Source organism: Rhyacophila brunnea, unplaced genomic scaffold, assembly GCF_057557595.1.
Source record: "Rhyacophila brunnea isolate RB1 unplaced genomic scaffold, BYU_Rbru_1.0 scaffold_13, whole genome shotgun sequence".
Classification (NCBI taxonomy): domain Eukaryota; kingdom Metazoa; phylum Arthropoda; class Insecta; order Trichoptera; family Rhyacophilidae; genus Rhyacophila; species Rhyacophila brunnea.
In genome coordinates, this window is record NW_028232785.1 from 35219327 (window position 1) to 35231650 (window position 12324).

Genomic DNA, 12324 nt, shown 5'->3' on the forward strand with positions numbered 1-12324 from the left:
GTACAAACCTACACATATATTGTATTAATATATTATTTGTGTGAGCTAAAACCAACAAATGAAACAAGTGGAGAGAATTAATAATGGTCAAAGATGCATTTGCAAATTCCAACCTTCTATATAAGACAGCACACATTATAATATCTACTTACAATTGGTCTGTAATCTGAATAGGAACAACCCGGTTGAGGGTATTCATCATCATATATTGGGTGTGAAACATCTTCAATAATCTCGCGCTTGACGACGGCTTGTTGATAATCTGCCTCAGATTTTATATTGGAGAGGTCAGCCATTAGGCACTGAAAGAAGCAATTATTGTATTTTGTAAACACGGTAAAACCAGTTTCAGTTCAGGTAACACCCATATGACAATGTATAATAATTATATTGAACATGAATTAGTCGATAACCTAACCCAACCTATAATATCACACATGTATCGTGGTTGTCAAATTGTATAAACATGTAATTTTTTGAAACAAAGTTTAATATCATCGCAAGTTCCTTCACCGTTTGTAAAAAAGCAATATTTTAATATATTACACGTATCGCTGTTATCGCCAATCTAAAGTGTTTGTAAAAGATATCATTATCCACAAACTAACCTCGAAATTGCAACTTGAAACGTCCGCATTCTTTTGCGTTGCATGAAAGCGGGGGTCCGGGTTGTTTGGATGGCAAGTCAGCGCGTCAAACAAAGGCTTGCCTTCTATATCGAAGTGTTCTCCATCACATTCTTGCTTTACATCCATCTTAAGGGTATATATTCCAAAAGCAACGTGTTACGTGACAGACAGGATCCTTTCAAGGTAATGTAGAATGGTGTTGCCGCAATTCTGAAAAGTATTTTCGTGAGAACTACCTAAAATAAAAATACATACTTGACACGGAGACACACTTTAATAATATGTATGTTTTGTTGTCTAAACAAAACAATGGTACGAATATGATCATCAGCATTTCCTCAATCATAACGAGAACAGTGCATCTCGGTATAAAATAACAAATAAATCAAATTGGGTTTATCGTTATTAAACTGACGATATCTGTTTCGTGAAGGCTCCACTCTCTCCTAGTCTCCAGCGACAGGACATACGTTTTAGTTACGATAAAAGTTATACGTTTAGTCGGTGTTCTTGACATTAGCATATGTACCATAATACCTACAAAATTTTATAGATACATTCTTGTTTATCAGATAATAGCTACACGGAATATTATTAACTGCATTTCGGCAACACTTATATAATACTACAACAGAACAGAGTGTTGTCTCTAGCACATTGCATACGATTGTTGATACGCAAACATGGAAGTCAAGCGAGAATGCGATGGAGACCAATCTGGTACTGAAGACAAGTTTGATGTAACAACTAGCCATCAAAACAGTACTGACACGCGCACCTATATAAAGCAGGAGAACACAGACGATTTCAGTTGTGATTTTGAGGTTAGTTTTTATTTATTAAGTCCTTTCCTGCGATTTTTTATAATTATTTTAGCAGAATACCTACGATAAGTTTATATTTTTTACAAATTGTTTAAGAACATACGAGGTTGTCAAACATTCTTTCAAAAACCTTTTGACATACATTTAGACAGCTATGTACCTACCTCAATTATATAAGTAAGCATTGTTATAAAATAGGTACGCGAGCTCAAAATTGTTTTTTTTATATGATTACAAAAATGCATAACGTTTCTTTCAGTATCCAGCAACGCGTCTCGCTGAAATTAAACCCGATATTGACCTTCAGCTGGTTGACGTTAAACGCGAGTTCGTTGCAGACTCAAAACACCCGTTCCATGATGAAGATCCAACACCTGGATGTTCGCATTCAGATAACGGACCAGTACAGCAGGTAGGTAATTGTATAGTATGCGATATTTTCTTCCATTGGCTATGTATCCTATCACAGCTTTCTGACTAAATTTCTAAAGGTACATATTATTATCCCCTTCTCGGTTATACACGCTTCGTAGAACTATTTCACTAGGTAACCTATTTATCTGGTTCACTGTGAGTGGGTGCATTGACCTACAGTATTTGAATGTGATGTCTGTCACTAATGATGACCAATCGACCTATTCTGTCAGAAAGTACTTTTGTCATAACATTATTGTTTGTAGCAGTATATAATGCTGCGATGACATTATGACATAAAACAATATGTTTGACAGAACCTGATTAGCAATTATAAATATTGCTTTTAATTATCAACGTCCTTTTATTTATTCATTTATTTTTTTATAATCAAATCGACACCCGGTAACAATTTAAAAAAAAGTGCAAAAAATCGACTGGCTTGATTTCTCATCTGCATACACTGTGTATCGGTGCATATGGCTATAGCGGGGGCGCGGCGAGTCATGCGCATGTGCATGCGCAAAACATCATACACACACATATGTATGTTTGTTTAGAATTCGGCAGTTCGCTCGTTTGCGAGTAGGTACACGTTAACAGCTCGCGCATCTTGACGATTGATTTTTTTTATTGACGTGTGTTATTGTAGTCAATTTTTTTTACGTGAACCCTTCATTTTAACAATGCCTAAACAGAAGTGCACTTTTAATTTAACTTACAAATTAAGTACCCGTTTCTAAAGCAAAGTATTACTCCATCGGATGTCAGATGTGAAAAGTGAGAATTTAGCGTAGGCCACGAATGTGCCAGCGATATTGAGCAACACCTAAGATCAGAAAAACATAGAAATTCTGATCTTGCCGCCGCTTCAAGTTCTGCAGGGCTTAATTTTTTAAAAAACACAGATTCACCAACTTCGAAAGATCTGGAAGTTGCTGCGATGGAAGGCGCCTGGGTTTATCATACGGTGCAAGAGAACCACAGCTTTCCCTCAAACGATTGTGCTTCTAAGTTAATTCAAACATGTTTTGAACACAAATTTAGATGTGCTCGTACGAAAACAGAATCTATTGTTGTAAATATTTTAGCGCCAATAGTAATAGGTGAATTAAAAGATCGTCTCAACGAATGCACTTGTGTTACTATATTAACTGATGCTTCAAACCACGGAAGCAAGAAAATATTTCCAGTCTTAATTCGCTTCTTTTTACCGTTTTTACCATACGAAGGCGAACAAGTCAAACTTTTGGAATTTTAAGACCAAGCCGGCGAAACTTTAGACATTATTTTCAGTTATCTAATGAAAGTATTAACTGAAAATAATTAGACTTTAAAAGTCGTAGCATTTTGTGTAGATAATACTAACTGCAATTTGGCGGATTGAAAAGACGAGGTGTTAATAATGTTTATGCAAAACTAAATAACTCTCGGAAGAATATTGATATGAATGGGGTGTGGAGCTCACATAATTCACAATGCGATTAAAACTGCTGCAGATTATCTACCTTTAGACTTTGAATGCGTTATTGTGAAAATATAATCACATTTTTATATCTATTGTGTTTGTGTGGAAACTCTAAAATAATTTTGTAATGGAGTTGATACAGAGTATCAGAAATTACAAGGCTATAGTAAAACTAGGTGGCTTGCGCTTATGCCCGCTATTGAAAGAGTTTTAAAACTGTACAGGCCAATAAAAAACTACTTTTTGAGTATAGATAAATGTCCAAACATATTGAGAACCTTTTTTGAAAACCCTAATTCTAAATTATGGTTTTTTTATGCATGCACACTCAGCAACGTTCCATCAAGCTATATTAAAGATCGAGGGTCAGAGTATTTCTGCAATTAAAGCCACGAAGGAAATAAATCAACTTAAAAATAAATTGGCCATGACACAAAGTACTCTGTTTCTTCCCCACTCTGTTCGTATATTAATGGCAAAATTGCAAGAAAGTGATTGCAGCAGTGTTGACGAAGAACAAATAAAAACTACAGCTGCTGAGTTCTATAAAATAAGCAAAGACTATTTGGAGCAGTGGACTTTGTTCTTTGAAGAATTAGAAATATTTGAATGGGCAGATTTAACCAAAACACCTACATAAGAAATGCAAGGTGTAATGGATATATTGATTCGAAAGGGATTTATTAATTGTAACCAAGATACAGAAGTATTTAATGTATATTCACTTTTACTAACTATTACACCGCAAAAAGTGACAGAATGGAACAATGGGAACGTTTCAATCGAAAGTCGTTGAGTCGTGGAATTGTTCCAAGACTTTCGCACCAATAATTTAATCAGAAAAACTTTCGTATAATACATTTTATGCCTGCCCGGAACTAAAGCACCCGTAGAAAGAGTCTTTTCACAGATGAACAAGTTGTGGACGACCGAAAAAACGCAATTGCCATTCGCAGTTCTTAAAGCGATGTTGTTAATTAAAATTAATTTTAAGAAATTCTTTCAAGATTTTCATTCTTATTTAAAAGCAAACTTACTTAATACTTAAGAAAATTTGTTCAGAAAATCAGAAAAATATAAAACAACATATTTTTTTTATATTTATATTATTCATTCCTGTTATTTTCATCTCATTTTCATCCCTTCATCAACATTCCTGTTTTTATTAATAAATAAACTATGAATAAATACGCGTTTTCTTGAATACACATACTATAACGTAAAAATTGGTAGATGTCCCGTTTTAAGGACAAAAATAAATGGTTACAATAACCATGCTGCATGACAACATAAATTTAGGCGTTCCAGCTAACGTTTCGAACAGTTTGACAGGTCAAAACTAAAACTAAGAAGGTAAATCGGAAACATTTTGAACATTTGGTTCACTGTTCCAGCTAACTTGAAACAATTTTCTGACCATCATTCTGACGATCTGACACAGTGATAAATATTCAGAGAGAACTTAACCCAAAAATGATAATCATTTATTTCCGTATGTCATTTTATCGACATTGCGTTACCTATGAATATTATAACATTTTTTATTATTAAGATTTGAGATTCTGAATTTATATTTCGTGAGGTGTTCATAAAAATATGTTACCTACACATTTACACAGTAGGAGTTCAGTTGAATTAGTTATATTATAGCTTTGTAATCAATACATTTTCTTCATTAGTAAACATATGCTAACAAGAAACCGCTTGTGGTCGTATTGTCACATAATTACAGCCAAATTTTCTATGCAAAAAGTTCGATTTGATAATATCATCATACCTACCTTTATCGTGTAAGACCTTATTTATTTTAATTTAATTTATATCTTGTAACGGATTCTAAATTACAAACTAAGTGTAAAATCGACCCGGAATGATCAGGTTATAATATAATCCATCTTACTAATTATAGGTTGGAAGTTCATAACAAGTTTACATTTCAATAAATGTGTTGCTGTTTTAGAGACAACAACTAGTTATTCAATGAATTTTAAGAATTGGCAACGGTAATAATTAGTAGTCGTTCCCGCAAAATGTCTATTAAATGTGCAAGGATCCAACCATCTGGATTTGATTTGTTTCGTTCAGTTCGGTTTGTTTTGCTGGAACATAACTTTGATATCCGCAGTTTAACAATATCTAGTATTTAAAAACCAATGTGACATCAAACACATCTAAGCGCCGAATGTACCATAAAAATGACCTCCCATTTTGCTGAAGGTGTGATGTGAAATGTGTGTAAATAGTGTTTAATCCAATACTGAAAAATTACGAGTAACTTCAACGTAACACTCTAAGGTGCATTTTGGACATCATGCGACAAGATTTTAAAATAGTATTTTCCAGATGTAGAAAAAAGTACGCGATGTGGTGCAGCAAACTCATGAGATGTAATTGGTCCGGAATATCGCTCGTTGAGAATATGTTGTTTTGCAAAATGCAATCATACACTGACAGCTACTCAGAGCAGACGCAAAAGCTATTTAATCGTTACATGAAATTAATAATGTTGTTATTTTCAGAATAGTGAAACCAGCCTGACTAACATAAAGTCTGAAAATTATGAAGAGGGATTCGTCAAAGAAGAATTTACTGACAACGCAATCCGCCAAATCAATAATCAGAATCCTCAACGTTGTTTCTCTGATCAACAATACATGCTATTAGATCAGGTACGTTCAATTTATGAAGGAAGCGACTTTAAGTCCGATAGAACTATTATATTATTATATTATAAAAACTACAAAGGTGGATACTTACATAACGTCACCATTTATAATAATTTAGAGCTTATAGCGACCGCAGCTGTGCTCGATGAAGCAGATACTTGGCTTCCAATTTGGACTACATTTTTCGAAAACTTCTGGTTCTATAAAACAAACAATGTTGGGTTTCAATGCTCCAATAAATCGTTGTTTTATTAGCAGGTCCATTTATCAAAATCGACTTCTGTTTTCGGTTACAATAAGTTGCGGGAACACAATATATTTAATTTTATTGATTTTAATATTATTGAATTGAATATGCCAATCCTATTTTTTCGTAGATTTCTTCCCAGCAATATTTCACACAGAAACCACTGGACATCGTAAAAAAAGATACGGTTGAGAATAACCTGGACAATAACAACATAGCACATGCTAATGTGATAAAGCATTCAGAGATGAATAAAGAACAGCAAAACATTAAACTGAAAGTTCTGAAATTATACTTGCCGAAAGAGCTTCGAATTGTGTTGAGAAGAGTTACACATTTTCCACGTAACTTTATTTGCAATGATTGTTGTGAAGTGTTTGAATCTGTAAATCATCTAAACAGTCACTTCATTTCATGCGTGAAGTCTCAGTATCTGAAGACATACAAGTCACATATTGGTGAAAAACCACAATGTGATGTTTGTTTAAAAATGTTCTCTCGAATTGGTCATCTCAACATACATAAAATGACACATACTGGTGAAAAACCACATCACTGCGATGTGTGTTTAAATAATTTCCTGCGTATTAGTGATCTCAAAAGACATAAAATGACACATACTGGTGAAAAGCCACATCAATGCGATGTGTGTTTTAAAACGTTCAATCAAAACAGTACTCTCAAAACACATATATTGACGCATACTGGTGAAAAACCACATCAATGCGATGTGTGTTTTGAAAAATTCACTCAAATTGGTAATCTTAGAACACATAAAATGACACATACTGGTGAAAAACAACATCAATGCGATGTTTGTTTTATAAAATTCATTCAAAACAGTGCTCTCAAAAGACATAAATTGACGCATACTGATGAAAAACCACTTCAATGCAAACTGTGTTTTAAAAAATTTCGTACAATTATTAATCATAAAAGACATCAATTGACACATACTGGTAAAAAAACACATCGATGCGATGTATGTTTTAAAAAGTTCATATCAAATAGTGATCTCAAAAGACATAAAATGACGCATACGGATGAATAACTACAAGAATGCGATGTACGTTTTTAAAAAAAATTGCGTCTTGCTAATCTCGAAACACATCAAATGACACATACCTGGCAAAAAACCATATCAATGCGATGTGTGTTTAAAAAAATCCGGAAACTTAGTGATCTCAAAACACATAAAATGATACATATTGGTAAAAAACACCATCAATGCGATGTGTGTTCTGAAAAATTTACTGCAATTGGTACTCTCATAAACCATAAAATGTCACATTCTAGAGAAAAACAACATCAATGCGATGTGTGTTTTAAAAATGTCAGCAAATAGTGATCTCTAAAGACATAAATTAACACACTGATGAAAAACCAAATCAATGCGATGTATGTTTAAAAAAAAATCTGCAAATAATCAATCTAAAAATCATAAAATGACACCTACTTTTGAAAAACCACACCAATGTGACGTGTGTTTTAAAGAATTCATACGAGGCAAAGATTTAAAAGATCATTAAATGACGCATTGTGGTGAAAAACTACATTAATGCGATGTATGTCTTGAAAAATTTCTTCATATCTGTACAAAGTTTTTATCGTAAAGAAATCCCGCAGAAAAAGACTGACGATGCAATGCCTTTCCAAACAAACTAAGAGGGCGATGCAGAACCATACTAAGTCCGCGCGTAAATCATTTATATATGCGCCTTACTTTAACGGCCTGATGTCGACGACAAAAACATAATATATAATTTTTATTAGTATGCCCAAGTGGAAGAGAGAAGGGACGTGGGACGAGTTTTTTTGTTAGCACAGCTGCTAAACGTCAACGGTTCTATGTGGCGCTCAAAGATTACAACTACCTACTGGTTTATAATAACTTTTTTTATAAACTTAGGATTGTGTAACGAAGTCAGAAATAATAATTATGTATTATTTTCGATTGTAAGATTGTTGTTTTTATATTCACTCATTAACCCAACGCCATACTATCAAAAATTGAAATTAATATAACAGTAAAATACCATTTTATTTTTACTAGTAAGCATGTGACACGGCCACGAAATGTACACCTTCAGCGGACATTTCTTGCGATACATTTGTGACGTCACAACTTTTCAATCCGACCTTAAATGTCGATTTCTTTTTGAAATTACGCGTTCTACCTCTAAACAAAGCTATAACAATTATGTAGTGAGTCCCAAAAAATAGTCTGAACAGCTCACAGCCACTCAGAGTAAACTATGGATGATTTCTCTCAGAAAGACCAAACGGTATTGTATGTAAAATGTAAGTAATTAAGAAGTCAAGAGTTTAAGGTTAAACATAAACCATTTCATGTAAATAACTTATGCGATATCAATAGCTAAAGCTAATTTATATCTATAATCTTTTTTGCATTATATAAAATCATTTTGGGTAAATACGTAATATTTTGAATCCGCGCGAGAAAATAAAATCAATAACGTAATTGATCTATTTCGGGCAATGTAAAAAATATTCAGTAGTATGATTTTTATAGCATTCAATTGGTCGAATGCGAAGACATTCTCGACCAATGGTTATCAGTATAAAATTAAACATAAATGTCATCATTTAACTGGACTATGATTCGCCAGAAATGTTGTCATTTTCCCGATAGCGTCTGGGATGTTGATTTAAAAATTTTAATATTGTAGTGGGTAAGTGTAATCCGCAGAGGACGGTCGTGTTGGTTCCTCTGCCGAAAAAAGTTGAAATTATTCACTCAGGAAGAAAGCCGAGATTTAACTGCGTAAATAGTGTGCATTCAATGCATTTATTAGTTTTCCGTGAGAAAGCCCTTGCTACGAATTGAGTTCGAGAGGCATTTAAAGTGTAACGAAATTGTAATTATTTCGATTATTCCGCGTTTGATGTAAACAATTGCATCCACTTACTCCGCATCAATTAGGTTTATCAGTTTCCACTATTTGAGTTCTCTGTGAAAAACATAACCATGAAATAAATTTTAATAAAAGATGATATCTTTTAACAAATTCGCATTTCGTAAAAATAAAAAAAATGTGGTTTTATCTCTCACTTAAGTAATATATATATATATATATAAGTAGATAGTTAATATTATTCTTTCCAATATTTTTAGATACGTATTGATTAATTAAAATACAAAGTGAAACTTTGATTATTTCTCATAAATTCGCAGAAAAAAATATTTAGTAGTGTATAATATACGCATGGGATAATATGTTCAAACGTATTTTCAATATAATGTAGAATGTAACATTCTCAAATCTCGTGTCTTATTTGTTGAATAAAATAAATAATTTATTGTTCCAATTTTTCGACACATTTCTGTTCCCATTAAGTTTGTGTTCACTGATTAGCCTGTATCGACTTATAAAGTTGGCTAGGTACTTCATCGGCTTTGATAGGTATAACATTTATTCTGAAGCTTGGGAGGTCATAATATAACAGATCGATGATCGATCACTCCACGCAATAGCTGGTGAAAAGAGGGGCCGGATCTAGTACGATAATACTGATAAAACTACGAGGAAATTTAATATTAGAATTTCGGAGCACTAGGCAACCCAAAGACTTGGAAAGGATACGTCTACATTATTTGCAAACCATCGTAATACATTCAGATATTGAAAATGGTGCAAACATTATTTTACAGTCATACGGGTGATAAAATTTGAAATATTCAATGTATACCTACGCTGTTTTCCTGTAAATGTATTCCGAAAAATAAACTCACTGTTTCCTCCGTAATCCGCGTTGTCAATTGACAGCATGCCATCGAGAGAAGAGGAGTAAAGAAGATTTAATAAAAATCGCCGTTTCAGACCATTCCGAGGTATTTATTTGTTTACTCCCAAGTCCAAATAACAGACGATGACCAGCAATCACCATACCGAGCGAAGAAAGAGAATGCATCTTCTTCGCTCTGACGGGAGATGGCAATAACGATATGGATTACAATGATGAATCTCATATTAATGTAGTTTCTTTGTGCGAACAGGTGCTACTTATTATGAATGGGATAGTGTGAATAAAAACGATTAAAACCTAATAAGTTTTCAATTTTCTTTATTCATATTGTCACTAAATACAGTTTTTAACCAAGATATCGACATACTCAGCAGGTACCTTCCACTTGCCAAACGGCTAAAAATGTTGGGTTGATTCATTCAAAACAAAAACTTCCGTCGGCTGGCATTTTATTTAGACAGAACCAATTCCAATCTCTTTGGACATCAATATTATTACCATAACAAGTAAACTCCTAATAATTATAGAGGAGCATGCATAGAACATTAAATAACACCAATTTACAGACATAAACGAAAATACGATGACAGTTGTACAAGTGTTCGTATTTAGTGACGTCACATGTATTACGATTCAATTAAGGAGATGTCTTTTCCTACCAACGCATCTATTCTATACACAAGACTGCTATCGGTAACTATCGAGGGTAGTTTTTCATTTTTTCGTATCGAAGTATTAGCTCTTATTGTAACAATTTGAAGAAGTTGGTTGTAATTGTTACAATACGTGCTATGTTTTAACAGCACCTACCTGTGTTAAATTTTATAGCGAGATAAAGATATTGACTGTTTAGACGGCTAACTTAATTGTTACAGTGGGTGTTAAGTAATACTTCAATATAAAAATATGAAAAACTTCCCTCGATAGCGGCCGATAGCAATCTTGTGTAAAGAATAGATGCGCAAAGGCATCTAGCGCAAAAATACGAAGTTTGCACACATTTATATGTTTACAAAAATCGGTGTTTTTTAAGTAAATATAAAAAAATAATTAAAAATATAAATTAGTCAAAAATCTCTTAAGCACAACATAGAAAACTTAATAAACTAAATTTTAATAATACCTAAATATGAACATAAAATATATGTACCTAATAATAAGATAGGGTTCTCTGACAAATTCACATGTTATAAAGGTTCAAATAGACTATATGACGATCGGGCTAATGGGCTAACGGGCGATATGCCAAGAGCGATTAAGTGTCTATGATCATATCTATGCCATTCCAACATATTATATATAGATATTGTATGACAGCTATGACATCGTATTTACACTCTGCGATACCCTGTGCAACAGGACGCCAATATAAGAAACGGGGTTTTCGGCATTAATATGACCGATCGTCATCGATTCTATTTGAGCCATTATAACATTTTTTTACTATTGTAAGTTTTTCTTTGACTTGAAATATTTTTTTTTAATGTTTACAGATATGTAGGTACTTACATATTTATCAATTATTACAGTTGATATTGTAAATTATCAAAAAAATGTCTCGTCTTAAACCCTACGAAACCAAACCATAACAATATTTTTTATCAAAAAATACTCATATATCTATAAAAAATCTAAAATTTTGCCATTTATCATATATAAAATAAGATATTTTAGAAATAGAATAATATTTTTATCAATTATAGTTTGGTTTGGGCAGGGCATAAAAATTAACAAACAACGTGTGTGATATGTATTTCTAATTCAACGAAAACAAATAAATAGAACGAAAAAGTGTGAACAATATTGTCGGATCGCCCAAACAAAGCTATGAACTAGCTAACAGTTCCAAGATGGCCGCGCGGCTTAAGCGTCGGCTTATAGCATCGTAGGTTCCAGGTTCAAATCCTGGGTCTGGCAAGTACACATATTGTTTTTCAATATGTATAGGCTCAGAGTATGGACTTAAAAGGTTGAGCAAGTGGCTGACATCCGTTTCTCGTAAAAACAAGATCTGTTGGAGGCCCATGTGTTCCTATTAGGATCGGATATGGTTTAAAAAAAAAACAACTAGCTTACGGTAGTGGAGTTCGATACACTTTAATTTATGGATATGTATCTAAGACCTAACTTCAAGTTTTTAAAATACACCAACTATCAAACGAGATTTCTTAGAGCAAGTGGGTATAAAGTATTTAAAACTGTATTAAGCACAGAGACAATAATTATTATTGTATGGTTTAAAATAATATTACATATGGTTACATAATATTATGTCGATATAGAATGGGGTACAAAAATATTAATTGTT

At 33.0% G+C, this 12324-nt stretch overlaps 1 protein-coding gene across 1 annotated transcript; it reads left to right on the forward strand.

Moving 5' to 3' along the window:
• The first annotated feature begins 1274 nt into the window (after positions 1–1274).
• Positions 1275–8374, forward strand: LOC147077388 (uncharacterized). Its single transcript, XM_085941504.1, has 4 exons — positions 1275–1453; positions 1713–1865; positions 5855–6004; positions 6379–8374. Exons 1-4 carry the CDS (start codon positions 1313–1315, stop codon positions 7297–7299), a joined length of 1365 nt encoding a protein of 454 aa, XP_085797630.1. The 5' UTR covers positions 1275–1312; the 3' UTR covers positions 7300–8374.
• The last annotated feature ends 3950 nt before the right edge of the window (positions 8375–12324 follow it).